Below are 15,000 nucleotides of genomic sequence, written 5' to 3' on the forward strand. Positions count from 1 at the left end.
AATTGTTCTAAATACATTTTGAAACTTATTTGTAAAGCACCTTGAATTGTATGAAATATGCTATGTAAATAAGCTTGCCTTGCCTAGATCTTTATCAAAATAAAGTTGTAAAAAAAAAAAAAATGAAACATGTCACCCAGCTTCATGTTTCCTCTTAAACAGATTTTTGTTTTTAAATTCTTTCAGTAACAAAATTAAATAGATTAAAATATACAGATTGGCATTCAAGATAAATCAAAAGCATCTCTCCATGAAGGCTCTGTGTCTCCTTGCCAGTGTTTCCAGTAAACACTCCTTTAATGGAATCTTTAAAAATATCTTAAAATTGGTAAACACTCTTCCTAATGTTCATCTATACCATTCTTATATGTTTAAAACACAGTTTATGTACCCCGATCCCACTTTAAGTTAAAATTGTTACGGAGAAACCCAGCTGTCATTCAAATGTTCTGTTTTCCCCATGCAAATCACACTGAAACAAGACACAGGGGTCAAAATCTCAGCAAGAAGTTCTGAGTTTTATTGAGGATGGACAGAATGTGTGTGGGGTGGGTGTGTGTATAAGGAAAAGGTTGAGTGTAGGAGGTAGAAACTCTCACTATCCATGCCCTTATTACAGAAAATTCAAGCGCTCTTACAGAAGAAGGTTTTACTCTTACAAGAGAGTTTAGTCTTATACGCTAACCTACAAACAATGGAAATAGGTGTGGGTGAAAGTTAATTTGCATAAACCTTTACATTTATCTGACTCCAAATTATAAGTAATACGTGTTAGAGCAAATTCCACTGCATAGGCCAGCAAAGTCATGAGAATATGTACAATATGTGCAGCAGATTGGAGATCATACAAGGAATTGGCATCAGTGTATAAAACTAGCTTTTTTTAAATTGAGTTGGAGTACTTAAGCATTAACATTGCATAATGCCGTCTAAAGAGCCGAGTTTCACAGCAGTCCATGGTAACAGGATTTAGTATAATACAAACCAAAACACTTATACATTACAAATACACATTCTAAATAACAGAAATGCAGGACAGAAGATACTACGTGAATGTTACCTATAGATGGTGGCAGGGTTCTAGGGGGAGATTTCTCCAAGCCTAACTCCTTAGTCCAGCAGCTCCACCTTCAGCTCCACTCTTAAAGCCTCCACCCCAAGGCCCAGACCTCCTCCAGGCTTATCTTCACCAAGAACAGTGTTGACCACCACTGACCAATCAAAACGAGGCACATACTGGTCTCAGCCCCGCCATCAGACACCAGCTACAGGAAGTAGCATGATGCTGATTTACAGTCCTGAATATCCAGGACCATTTGTGTTGGCGCAGGACCAAAGTGTCCATTTAGATTTGCATCACCCTTATATCTGTGAGAGCACAGATGTTCACAGCAGAGGGGGGAGATGAGAACAAGGCTTCACAGGCCAGAGTTTGCAGAGTACGGCCTACATTCTTAACTGCACATGCTGTTTACATTGCATTACTCAAAAAAATGAATACATTGAAAAAATTAGCAGAATGGAAACATTAACCCTAGTACGTGGTTAACCAAATGTCAGACAGCCTGCTGTCAATGCACTGACAAATTAACCTACATGTGGGTGCTATAAAAATAGCAGGCTCCTTAAAGCCCATTTTCTCTGTCTTCTATGTCACAATCTTGGCTGCAAGTAAACTGTTGGCTCTCGGGCAGTTTGTGAAATCCACAACGCAAGTGTAGCCTCGAGTTTCAAGAAGACCTTTCTTAAGATGTCTTTCTCCAGCCCCAAATTTGAATGAAGTAGTGGAGTCTAAAGCCACACTCTAAAACAACCAAAGGCTGATGGGACAGCCTAACATCTAGGATCCAGCAGTTTAGCTTTTGAAAATCAAATTACTGAAGACAAGCTCTTGCTCATTTCTGAAATTTTGTTCATGGGTTTTGAACTGAACGGCCCAAAACCCGTGTCATACAGAAAACGCACCAGACTAGCTTCTAGTAGATTCTGTAGAAGTTCTTTGGTTAGATCTGATTACATATTGATTGTGATTAACCCTGACCATGCAAGCAATGAATCAGTTCACAAAGGGGTGAAGACAAACTCCAGGAGAATTAATTCGGCAACACAACGACATAATCAGATGACTCCACATCTAGAAGAAAGAGAAAAAGTGACAGTCAGTCAAACATTTTCTGAAATCTGGAAGTCAACCTAGATTCTTATCACTGCCTTGGAAGGCTTTAGGATATGTCACTGTTCTGTGTGGTTGTTGTACAAATCTACTGTAATTCTACTTTAATTGTACTCAACCACCTGACTCGTGTTTTTCCTTTTCATTTTAGAGTTCATTGATTTTTTTTTCCTTCATAAATTAATTTAGGTTATGAAGGCTTCTGTTCCCAAGTTCCTTAGTGTCATGGTGAATTTTCACTCACTCTCATAGTCATGCGTGTCTTCGCTAATGTCGACGTCGTTGGTAACGCTAGGCAGCTCCTCCAGTGTTTTCCTCTTCACTGAGTAGCGCAGGTGTGTGGCCAGACCTTTATTTCTCTTTTTATAGTGTTTCACAAGGTCCTGTAGGGTCTTGAAAAACCTCTCCTCTATGCCTGAACTAGTCTGGGAAAACAAACAGCATCCACACATCAACACCAACTCTTTCTAGTGGCTTCAATTCTGCTGACCGCTGCATACAAAGACCTGGGACTTAGTAGTGTATGAAGTTTCATCCACCCCACCAATAAATCATGCTCTATATAAGACCACTATGTCCTCTATATAAGGCCACTACATCCTGTAACACGTGGTGGCCCGAGGCAGGGACGAACATTTAATAACATAAACTACAGCAGCACTCCCGTATTACAAACGACAAACAGGAACAAGAAACGATTGACGTTAAACGAACACGTTACATTTAGACATTACGTCCGCAACGACCAACCACGCCGCACACCCTGACGTGAGTTTAAATACACACAGACAAACGAAATACAGGTGCGTGCAGGTGTGGTTACAAACTAAAGTCCTCCTACTGCACGTGGCTGGCCGAACCACGTGACTCGCGGGAGGCGAGCGTTCCGTGACACTTCCTCTATATAAGATCCCTACTTCCTCTGTATAAGACCACTATACCCTTTATTTAAGACCATTATACCCTCTATGGGAAACACCACAGTTCTCATAAGTATGCAGACACAGCTGTACATGTTGCTTGCTAACAGCCTCACAGGGCTGCTGCCTCCTTGTTTTATCATCTAGAGGACATCATATATCACATTTGTTTTGCAGTGATACACAGAAAAAAATGATCGTCCTTGTAATGATGAATGGCAGCCTCGGTGCTGATGTACGGCTTAACTGAGTGGTTCTGCACGGCTGAACTGAAATTTCGTGTTAGTTTGAACGTTACATCAAAATATGTTTTTTTTTCTTTGTGTATAAGAAGACTGTAAGTGAGCGGTCCTGTTTCCTGCTTATTCTCACAACAGTTCACTGCAGCAACCAGCAGTGGCGAAGCAAACTCATCAGCCAGCAGTGAAAAAATGGTTGCACACATCTCAGGAGTGTGTTTTAGTTTTCTAAGAAAATGTTCTAACAGATTATTTGGTGTTAGGACCATGGATTTGAATTCTGGGTTTGCTCCATTCTTTCTCTCTTTGCCCAGGACTGTACCCCAGTTGTCCATCTCTAGTTTGCAGAGAGCGAGACGTGCTGACAGTGATGATCAGGAAGAAGCACGAAGCTTCACACGGCTCTTCCTGAATTGACTCGGAGACGCTGCTAACGACCTACTAACAGCGTCGTTCTCCCGCCCCGCCGGCCCTCAGTGTCGTGGTTAATAGGTGCGTTCCCTCAAGAGCTCGGTGCTGACGCAGCTGCTGCTTGTCTAAAGACAGGCTGGGCAGTTTCGCCTCAACATGGCCTTCAGCTGTGGACATCCCTCCACAGTGGCCCCAGGACTCGGGGGCATCTAGGTGCTTTTAAGAGGTGGGTTAAGACCCAGCTCTTTCCATGAACCTTTAATTAACCTTTGACCTCTGCACTTTTGCAGCTCTGTTTTTAAAATTAGATCTTTTTTTTTATGTTAATGCATTAAAAAAATGTTTCTTTGCTTTATATAAATAAATATAAATATAGCTTATTATTATTATTATTATTAATAAAATGTTTTACTTCATCAATACAGATATAGAACATCCAAATTATGTTATTTAACCAAAATACAAAAATTGCATGTTTAACTCTGTTTATGGAAACACTTGTGTAAAGTAAAACATTTGCTCTTCTGTACCTGTAGAGTGTATTGTCCTGTATGGCTCTGGAGAATCCTGTAAGTGTACACAACTTTCTGTTTGCTGTAAGAAAACAACACAGACAGAGAAAGACTCAAAGGCACGGCAGCCCATAAGGTGGCATGTGGACGTTACGAAATCCTTTCTTTAATTACTTCATACTCCAGCAATATTTTTATTTGCACTGTGCTAAGCTGAGCGATGTTATACTTTACAACGAAGCTTTTGTCATTATAACAAGTGTCATTATCATGCTTCTTATCCAGAGACACAGACAACAAGCTCCATGTCACACGCTGCAGGAACAGGTGTCAGTTACTGTCACTTACTTTTAGAGCAACAAACAAACCCATTACTCCATCGCAACAAACAGAATAACCAGAATACAGACGATGTAAGGCACGGGAAGCAGATGAGTGCAGGAAGGTGATACCTACTAAACACACAGACACAGGGCTCCATGGATGGTCTCACTATCCCTTATGAGGTATGATCCATCTTTGCCCTTCCTGCTGAGGAGATCCTCACACCTCTGTCTGCTGATGGGACCATGGTAGACAGGGAGCGTCAGGTCCCCCATCTCTTTGTGTGCCGAGGTCGCCAGAGCCCAGAACTCGCCAGTATCTTCTTTGTCGCTCCTTCTGCCTCCTTGTCTGCTCCTCCTGTTCCTCTGTGGCAGTAGAGGAACTGCTAATGTGCGTGTCTGCTGCAAACACTAAATTAAGACCCAACGAAGCCAAGCTCAAGGGTAAAACTTTCTAAAAGCGTGTGGTTTCAAATCTGCAGTCAGAGAAGCGGAGACGTGATCACAGATACTGAGTGGCATTATTTCCACTGCACAGAAGTCTGCACTTCAACAATCTTTCACACAGGAAGTGCGTCTGTGTGACTGGTCGGTGTGCGTCTGTGTGACTCCTTACCATATTCAAATTAGAATGCAGTGAATAAGTAAAAACACTAATCCCATTACATGTACATACAGACATACTAAACATGTTGCGTTGATTAGTAGGTTAGTAATAAGTTTTATAAACTTTTACATCTTATAATTTTCCTACTTCCTACTTCTCCTGAGTTATTTTTTCCATGATGTTTAATTTCCTTTCTATTTATTTTCTCATGCCTTGAACATCTTATTCATTACGATACCTGCAAAAGAATCTGTTTTTTTGTTGCATTTAGTCAACATTAGACCATCACCCATGCAGGTGTTAAACAAACATGGTTATGTATGTGGCAGGCAAGGAGGGGGGACTTTGTGTGAACATATGTGTGAAAACTAACAGACTAGATGTCTAGAGAACTATTGCTCTGTATTTTCTTGTTTTCTAACTAACACCATATATGTAGAAAATGGCATATTCTTAATTTGCAAAAGGATGTGTTATCAACTGACCGAAATAAATGTTTTAATCATGCTTAGGCTAAGTAATCAAAATATAACTGTCCAGTTGTCTGCTTATAGAGATTTAGGACAATTGATGGTCTATCTGCCACCTGCTGTTGAGGTGGGGTGGGGTGGATAATCTGGAGATAGCCTACCTCTGACCAAGGAGTTGGACTAAGAAGATTACTGCTGTTAGTGGAAGTATGAATTCCCGACTACCACAAGCTTGCTTTGGAGTTTCACATTTATTCACATGCAGTAGTACACACTAGAATGATTTCTCCAGGAGCAACTGTCATGCTGGCGTCGTGGATATTCATGCCAGACTTGCTAGATTAATTTAGTACTGGTATGCTGTGGTGAAGAAGCCCGCGGTCAACATGAAGACGAGACCAGCCGGATCTGGGGGCCATGCGGACTGGATGGGCTCTCTGTGTCCTGCTCTCACATCTCTGCCTCTTAAGTATCTAGCAGTGCCAGGTAGGACATGGCTGTTTTCACCGCAGGACTGTAGTTTTGTATTTTAGAAATGTATAAAAATTGTGGGGGTTTTTTGAAAGAGGAAATGATGTCATCATCTTAGAGCGATCCTGCAGCTCGTGTCAAGGTGAAAGGTTTTTTTGCAGCCTGTCGTTTCCAGTGTACCACAGGGTGGGGTTGGTCAGTGTCTTGGCATGGCTCTGAACATGTTCTTACTGACATGTCCATTTTAATGGGCTTTCACCTTCAGCATAGGTGACTAGGCAGGGAAGCTCAGCAGTTAAGGTGCTGGTACAGTAGTTGGAAGGTTGTTGGTTAAAGCCCCACTGCTGCCAAGTTGCCCTTATTGGGCCCCTCAGAAAGGCCCTTAACCCTCAGTTGCTTGAATTATTATCGTAAGTCGCTTTGGTTAAAAGTGTCTACAAAATTTTGTAAATTAAATTTACTGCAGTGGTAAGTTGACACTGGTGTGCTACATTTCAACAAGACTTTATGAATCAGTGCATAGAAATTTGTATATAATTAAATATATACACATTTTGCGTTTCTTGGTTACCATCAAGATTTATGCATCTGGCTCAATATTTAAAAAAGCAAGTTACACTGGCCTTGTAAAGCTTAGCTGTCTAAAAGGAATAAAAGTGCCCGGAGTAATGACTTGAGTTTGGGTTCTGGAGGATCCCACGACTCCTTCAGCTTTTGGATGGATGAACAGGCTCCGGTCGCTCCAGATCAGAAGCCAGCCGTCAGGCGCCTGGCTACGGTGTTCCGCCTCCTGGCCAGGAAGGTGATGAAGAAGTGGTCTGTGACCCAGAACCTCACCTTCCGCGAACAGCTGGAGGGAGGCATCCGCTACTTTGACCTCCGTGTCTCGTCCAGGCCGGGTGAGGACAGTCACGAGGTCTACTTCATCCACGGTCTGTTCGGTCACAAGGTGCGCGACGGCCTCGCCGACATCGACGCCTTCCTGGATTCCCACCACAAGGAGGTTGTTTTCCTGGACTTCAACCACCACTACGCCATGGAGGAAGCCCACCACCACTATCTCCTCTGCATGCTGACGGAGGTGTTTGGGTCCAAGCTCTGCAGGACCAGTGTGGTGGAGGACATCACTCTGGACTATCTCTGGGACAGGAAGTTTCAGGTATGGAAGTGGCTTGGATTCATTTAGCAAGTAAGGTTGCATGATATGGACAAAATATCAGATTGTGATTATATCAATACATAATAAAATGCTTTATGATATGCAATACTACAACACATTGATATTTTCTTATTGTAATGTGCTACGTGACCTGAAATATATTGACCAAATGTGTGTGTATTTGATAAATCATTTAAATGCTAAGAACAGATCAGTCATCGGGGGCGCGGGGTTTGGGGGGTGGGGTTAAACTACACACAGGAAGAAATGTCATGATGCCTCATTTACATATTCCTCTGTATCCAGTGAAAGGTTATTACAGTTATCATGATGGTGTTGGTGGGAAGAACGCACATCCACGCACGTTAGAGTACCGGCCCTCTGACACACAGCACATTGATACAGAGGGCTGTTGTGTTAGACATGTATTACAGTTTGGCCATGTGTGTATGTGTGTCTGAAGGGAGACAATTTTTCCATTTTTAATTTGTGCATTGAGCGTTTGCTGCTTAATTGAAAACTGCCTAAATGTTTAATATAATATTCTGGTGTAATCCGGACATTATTGACACTGTCCAGTATGTTCCCAGAGTGTTTAAAGACTCTCCTCTTAGGGCCTGGCAGGGTGCAATGACCCTCATCCCTGCAAGATCTTACTGCCTCTCTAGAAAATAAATAAGATAAAATACCATTACCTTCTATTACATTTACCTGACACTTTTATCCAAAGCAACTTATAATTGATGATCTTGCTCAGGGGCTCAATAGTGGCAACTTGGCAGCAGTGGAGCTTGAACTAGCAACCTTCCCACTACAAGTTAAGTACCTTAACCACTGAGCTACCGCTGGCATGAACTAGCACCCCATTAGAGTCTGAACTGCCGGTGCAGGAGGGGTCGTTCACGGGATAGATCACACTATTGGTTACTCGTAGTTCATGTATGTGTTTTCATAATCAGGATGTGCTTCTATATTTCTTTATTTAAGATAATTTTGTCCACTGGGCTGGTTGTATTTCCCATAGGTCCTGGTGTTTTATCATCATCTTTGGGCTGAGGGCAGCCCCCTCATGTGGCCGGGGGCCAAGATAGCGGCCCCGTGGGCCAACACCACTGACACGGCCAAGCTCATCCAGTTCCTGGAGACCACGCTGGGCGAGCGGCCCAAGCACGGCACGTTCCACGTGTCCCAGGCCGTCCTCACGCCCTGCCTCAGCACCGTCATCAGGGGCCTGCTCGGGGGTCTGCGCAAGTACCTGGTGGAGAAGTGAGCTGTCTGCACTCAGGGGGAATCAGGGTAGATAGGTGGGGCTTCCACAGGAGTTTTGTTTTATAGCCAGTTTCTCTGGTTTCAGGCTAGTCCTTAATCTTGACAATTTAAGAACTAACCAATCAAGTAATTAAAAATACTACATGTAGCTGCATTACAATCAGCAACGTATTACAGAAGAAATGATACAAAGGTGGGGACTGTGTTGTGTGTGTTGGTAGGTGTGTTTTCTCCCCCAAAACCAGCAGAGGGCAGTATGTATTTGCATTTGGTTAAAGCCCAGCAGGGTCGTGGCAGTGGAGGAGTGAGTGTTTAGTGAGTGTTTAGTGAGTGTTTAGTGAGCGTTTAGTGAGTGTTTAGTGAGCGTTCCCTTCTGAAATAGAAGCAAAACACACGAATACAAGCCATCCCAGGCTGGTTTGGTTTCATTTCCTTATACTTGGTAGCACTGAGTACGCCGGATACACTGGGTAGCACTCACCCACCCACAGGTCTTGATGTCACTAAAATAATATGATAAAAATAAAATCATCAAAACAACAGACACATGTAACTACAACTCTAACCCGAATCCTTTGGGCAGCCTGTGAGTGCAAGTAACTCTTAGTGCTGTAGCTTCTGATCAGAAGAACATGGTGATTTCTGCTGGAGGAACTGCTCTTTTTTAAACAGTGGGGTCTTTAAAGACTCACACACTAGAGTAAACTGAACCTAACAGGAGAAACAGAGTTAACTGAATGACACACTCTACCAGTCTGGTAGACACACTGCCTCTCCCCTGAGGGAGCCATCCCAGAGACCCACACAGCCCAGACGAGCTCTCTGAAGCACACGGCATCACCCTGCTCAGACTGCAGTGTCCTGAGTCATGGTTTGTTAAAGCCTGCCCTGCTTCGCTGACACAGGTCGCACAGGTTACAGGTCACAGGTCACACAGACCTCCTAATTTCTTGCTGCTGCGGCTCGCCACACTTTCTGCGCCCTCCGTCATCCACTGCGTGGTCGATGCCAGTGAGGTGTTGCTCGCCCGTGCATGTCTGTGGTCTCGGAGATCCGCAAATCAGTACTGGAGCCATGTGCTCTGCTCCTCCAGTGGATCTACACACAGTGTCACCAGTCTCCTCTTTAAGCCCAGCGTTTCCTTCCTGAGGTCACGCACGGCCTTGGCTACCGTGCGGTGTAGGCACGACCGTGACCGTGCCCGTTCCCACCACAACCATGATCTGCTCCCCCCCCGTCTCCCCAAGTTGGATGGTCATCGCTTGTCAGCCGTTCAGTGTACCATTCGCGGTGGGAGGGAGCACACCGGATCGTAGCGGCGGCACAGACGAGCCAGTGTCAGTCCGGGCGGTGAGCTGCTCACCCCCGGGGTACAAGCTTCCTAGCTGTGGTGTTGACTGAGGGTTGCATTGCTTATTTACTGTACTACATGTTTGGTTCTGATCGTATTCCTTTTAACTCCCTGACAAGTTGATATTATCAGGTGAGGTTGCAGGCTTGGTGCTGATGAGACCTCTCCGCTTTTCCTGCCTAGGAACCTGCCGACCATAATGACATGGGTGGAAGCACAGAAACCAGGTGTGAGTGGTGTGAACATTATCACGTCAGACTTCGTGGAGCTGGTGGACTTTGCTAACACTGTGATCCGGCTCAATGACCTCCTCCTCTCCGAACGGGCAGTCACATGACCTCAATGACCTCCTCCTCTCTGAATGGGCAGTCATGTGACCTTGGCAGTGTCTCACGTTGCCCTGAATACTACCAAAGAGATAACCACAGAAGGTCATAAGAGGCCATAAGATAACCTTGGTTACCAGACATCATACAGTTATCAGGGACTCGTGTGTGAAACAGACTGTGATTATCACTAATCATTCAAGAGTGAAAGGTGCAAAGAGCAAACAGTGGAGAGTAGGAGAACAAATCAAACATAAAGCATAAGATAACTCAGCCCAGCGTGTGTTATTTCACATGGACACAGACTCCACCTTGTACCCGAGGTCTTTGTCTTTTAATATTCATTCTGAACTAGAGATTCCTGGAGGCAGTAAGGAAGGTGTCATTACATACACACACACACACACACACACACACACACACACACACACACACACACACACACACACACACACACACACACACACGCACTCACACACACGCACTCACACTCACACTCACACACACATTTACATTTACATTTATGAGATTTAGCAGACGCTCTTATCCAGAGCGACTTACAAAAGTGCTTTGTCATTTATTCATAAAATACATCCTAGAACAGTAGGTTAGAGTCCAACATACCAATGAACTAGAATACTGTAGAATATAGGGATGAATGCTGATACCTAGAAGTGCAAAATACATAAGGTCTATCTTAAACAATGATAAGTGCTATGAACAATAAGTGCTAGAGTTTGTTAAAAAGCATAAACAATACCCTACAATAAGTAATAAATTAGTCAGTCAATAAGGGAGCAGTGTCAGTTGTCCTTTAACTATTCTACAAATAGATGGTCTTCAGTCTGCGTTTGAAGACTGCAAGGGACTCTGCTGTCTAGACAGCAAGTGGGAGTTCATTCCACCATCTTGGAGCCAGGACAGAAAATAGTCTCCATGTTTGTCATACATGAGACCTGAAGCAAGGTATTTCAAGCCGAGCCGTACTTGAGGTTCGAAGTACTCAAGGTACAGATCGGGCTTTGACCGTTGGTCTCATGTATGAAGGGGCTGGTCCATTTTTGGCTTTGTAGGCAAGCATCAAGGTTTTAAATCTGATGCGTGCAGCTACAGGGAGCCAATGAAGGGAGCGCAGCAGTGGAGTAACATGTGACCTTCGGAAGATTGAAGACCAGTCGTGCTGCTGCACTCTGGACAAGTTGTAGAGGTTTCATGGCTCTTAGAGGAAGACCAGCAAGTAGTGAGTTGCAGTAGTCTAGCTTAGCTTTGAGATCACAAGAGACTGCACAAGCACCTGGGTAGCTTCCTGCGAAAGAAAGGGTCGAATCCTTCGAATGTTACAAAGGAGGAATCTGCAAGACCTGGTTAGATTAGAAACATGGGTTGAGAACGACAACTGGTTGTCCAAAGTTACACCCAGCCTACGGGCAGCTTCGGATGGTGATACCAGGGAGTTCTCAAAGGAAACAGTGAGGTCATGGTAGGGGTTGGGAGTACCTGGGATTAAAAGAATTTCAGTTTTACTGGCGTTGAGCTTCAAGTGGTGGGCTGTCATCCATGACGCGATGCCAGTCAAGCATGCCGAGATACGTCTGGAGACCTGCATGTCAGAGGGTGGAAAAGAAAGAAAGAAAGAATTGAGTGTCATCAGCATAGCAGTGGTAGGAGAAACCATGAGAAGATATTACATCACCAAGAGAACGAGTATACAAAGAGAAGAGAAGGGGGCCCAATACTGAGCCCTGTGGAACACCAGTGGAGAATCTACACGGTTTGGATGTGGATCCTCTCCATGTCACCTGATAGGACCATCCCTCCAGATAGGACTGAAACCATCTCCAAGCAGAGCCAATCACTGTGTCACTGTCACTGTGGTTCACTGTGTCAAAGGCTGCTGAAAGGTCTAGAATAATCAAAACAGATGACTGTTTGGCAACTTTAGCGGCATGAAATTTCTCAGTCACCACTATGAGGGCCGTTTCTGTAGAATGTGCTGGTTTGTAGCCAGACTGATTGGGATCATGCAGCTGGTTCTGTGTGAGATATAGAGACAATTGATTTTAAACTGCTCATTCAAGGGCTTTTGAGAGGAAAGAGAGAAGTGATACCGGTCTGTAGTTGGTAACGCTGGAGCTGTCAAGTTTGGCCTTCTTGAGGATTGGTACCACCCTGGCAGTTTTGAATGCAGTAGGCACGTATCCAGAAGATAAGGAGTTGTTGATGATGACAGAGATGAAAGGAAGCAGATCTCTTGCGATTGTCTGGAACAGAGAAGAAGGAATTGGATCGAGCGTACATATAGTCGGATTGCTGGAAGTCAGGAGTTGAAGAATTTCATCTGTGGAGAGAGGAGAAAAAGAAGTCAGAGAGTTGGATGTTGGGGAATGCACGTTGGTTGGAGGGGTGGGAACAGAGGAAAAGGACTGATGGATTGCTGCAACCTTCTCCTCAGAGAAGGTGATAAAATCCTCCAGAGTAAGAGATGAGGAAGGAGGGGGAGAAGGAGGATTAAGGAGAGAAGAAAAAATAGTGAAGAGCTTGCATGGATCAGATGATGATGATTCGAATTTCGCTCTGTAGTAGGATGACCTTGCAGATGTTACTTCCAGTGAGAACTTGGAAAGGAGAGACTTGTATGAGCTAAGATCTGAATCTACGTGAGATTTCCTCCACCGCCTCTCTGCAGTCCTTCGTTCTCTCCTGTGGCAGTGAAGTGTTTCTGTTAGCCAGGGGGCAGGTGGGGAGGACTCAGCAGGTCTAGAGGAGAGAGGGCACTCATTCATTGATGAGGAGAGTGTAGAAATGAAAGTATTTGTAACTGTATCCAAAGAGAGGGAGGATAGATAGTCAGGGTGAGGAAGGGTGGACAAAATAGTAGAAGTAGGGGAAGACGGAGTTATGGAGTGCAGATTGCGATGGAGGGTGGAGGAACATGTTGGGGAGGACTGGATGGAAAGAGAAGGAAGGGAGAGAGAGAAGGATAGAAAGTGATGGTCCGAGAGATGGAGGGGTGTGACTGCGATGTCCGATGTTATGGTGGTGGTACGGGTGAAGATCAGGTCCAGAACATTGGCCGCTTTGTGAGTCGGAGGAGAGTGGTTGAGGGAGAGGTCAGATGCTGTCAACAGTGGAAGGAATCAGGAGGAATGCAGCTTGCCTGATGGAAGGTTGAAGTCTCCAAGGAAAATGAATGGATTTCCTTCAGTGGGGAATTGACTCAGAAGGATGGCAAGCTCATCAATGAAGTGATCTAGGGAACCTGGATGGCGGTAGATGACAATGATAAGAAGTTTGGTGGGGACACTGTAATGGCATGAAATTCAAAAGATGAGATGGAAGGTGTAGAGAAGGAAAGTGGAGTGAAACGCCACTCTGGAGACATTAGTACACCTGTGCCACCACCGCTGCCGAGACACCACACACTCACACACACACCCACAAATATGTACTGTATTTCTTATATAGGTGCGTATGTCTGTGGTAATTAAATGCATAGTTTGCTGACAGTCGCTTTACAACTTTTGGAACAAATATATACGCATTCATTTTTGACACATTTTGCCCACATATTGGAATAAAAGCATTCAATAAATTCAAAACCATTTCTGTGACTTCATATTCATATATATATATATATATATATATATATATATATATATATATATATATATATATATATATATATATATATAAAAACAGCTGGTGTTCTGTGTCTGTACACTGTGTGCAGAATTATTAGGCAAGTTTTGAGGATTCATTTTATTATTGAACAACTACAGTGCTCTCGGTCAATCCAAAATGTTAATAAACCTCAACCCTGAATATTTAAAAATTCAGTGACCAATATAGCTACCCTTTTTTTCAGTAACAGTCATAAGCCTTCCATTCATGGAGTCTGTCAGTTTCTTAATCTGTTAACAATCAACCTTTTGTGCAGCAGCAACCACAGCCTCCCAGACACTGTTCAGAGAGCTGTACTGTAAATCTCCCACTTAAAAAGGGCCCACAAGCTCTCAGTAGGGTACAGGTCAGGCAAGGAAGGGGGCATGGCATTATTCCTTCATCTTTAAGGCCTTTACTGACTAGCCACGCAGTGGAGCACTTCGATGCATACGATTGGAGCATTGTCCTGCATAAAAATTATGGTCTTCTTGAAAGATGTGGACTTTTTCCTGTACCACTGCTTGAAGATAGTGTCTTCTGAAAATTTGCAGTAGGTTTGGGAGTTGATTTTGTGTCCATATTCAACCCGAAAAGGTCCAACTAGCTCATCTTTAATAATACCAGCCCATAGCAGTACCCCACCTTCACCTTGCTGGTGTCTGAGTTGAAGTGGAGCTCTGTGCCCATTACTGATCCAGCCATTGGCCCATCGATCTGGTCCGTCAAGAGTCACTCTCGTCTCATCAGTCCATAAAACCTTTTTAAAAATCTGTCTTCAGATATTTCTTTGCCCCGTCTTGACGTTTCATCTCATGTGTCTTGTTCAGTGGTGGTCAGCCTTCCTAACCATGGTCATGTCTCTGAGTACTGAACCCCTTGTACGTCTGGGCACTCCAGGTAGGTTACAGTTCTGGAATATGACAGCACTGGAGCATACTGGGTTCCTGGTCATTTGATTCTTCTCAAATCTTTGGCAGTTAATTTGCGCCTTTTTTTCTCAACACATTTTGTGTGACCCTGTTGACTAATTGCAACAAAACGTTTGATGGTTCTGTGATCACACCCCAATATCTTAGCAAATTTAAGAGTGCTGCATCCCTCTGAAA

At 43.9% G+C, this 15,000-nt stretch overlaps 2 protein-coding genes across 2 annotated transcripts; one reads left to right on the forward strand and one right to left on the reverse strand.

Moving 5' to 3' along the window:
- Window positions 1-499: 499 nt before the first annotated feature.
- On the reverse strand, window positions 500-5,103 carry si:ch73-264p11.1 (SH2 domain-containing protein 1A). The gene is made up of 4 exons (XM_026995986.3): window positions 4,712-5,103; window positions 4,274-4,337; window positions 2,418-2,598; window positions 500-2,134 (listed from the first exon to the last, which is right to left on the reverse strand). Exons 1-4 carry the CDS (start codon window positions 4,852-4,854, stop codon window positions 2,094-2,096), a joined length of 429 nt encoding a protein of 142 aa, XP_026851787.1. The 5' UTR covers window positions 4,855-5,103; the 3' UTR covers window positions 500-2,093.
- A 212-nt stretch (window positions 5,104-5,315) lies between these two features.
- On the forward strand, window positions 5,316-10,505 carry plcxd2 (phosphatidylinositol-specific phospholipase C, X domain containing 2). Its single transcript, XM_026995988.3, has 4 exons — window positions 5,316-6,141; window positions 6,819-7,285; window positions 8,310-8,551; window positions 10,089-10,505. Exons 1-4 carry the CDS (start codon window positions 6,042-6,044, stop codon window positions 10,240-10,242), a joined length of 963 nt encoding a protein of 320 aa, XP_026851789.3. The 5' UTR covers window positions 5,316-6,041; the 3' UTR covers window positions 10,243-10,505.
- The last annotated feature ends 4,495 nt before the right edge of the window (window positions 10,506-15,000 follow it).

The sequence above is a fragment of the Electrophorus electricus genome, chromosome 1 (genome assembly GCF_041902795.1).
Source record: "Electrophorus electricus isolate QZ-2024a chromosome 1, ASM4190279v1, whole genome shotgun sequence".
NCBI classification, from domain to species: domain Eukaryota; kingdom Metazoa; phylum Chordata; class Actinopteri; order Gymnotiformes; family Gymnotidae; genus Electrophorus; species Electrophorus electricus.

Excerpts from the sequence above, each read along its gene's own strand:
- si:ch73-264p11.1 (XM_026995986.3), bottom strand. The coding sequence starts at position 4,854 with ATGGGGGACCTGACGCTCCCTGTCTACCATGGTCCCATCAGCAGACAG. Across the intron at positions 4,338-4,711 it reads GCCCTGTGTCTGTGTGTTTA|CAAACAGAAAGTTGTGTACA; the intron begins GTAGGTATCACC and ends GTTTTCTTACAG. Across the intron at positions 2,599-4,273 it reads CAGGACAATACACTCTACAG|ACTAGTTCAGGCATAGAGGA; the intron begins GTACAGAAGAGC and ends TTGTTTTCCCAG.
- plcxd2 (XM_026995988.3), top strand. The coding sequence starts at position 6,042 with ATGAAGACGAGACCAGCCGGATCTGGGGGCCATGCGGACTGGATGGGC. Across the intron at positions 6,142-6,818 it reads TAAGTATCTAGCAGTGCCAG|GATCCCACGACTCCTTCAGC; the intron begins GTAGGACATGGC and ends TGGGTTCTGGAG. Across the intron at positions 8,552-10,088 it reads CGCAAGTACCTGGTGGAGAA|GAACCTGCCGACCATAATGA; the intron begins GTGAGCTGTCTG and ends TTTCCTGCCTAG.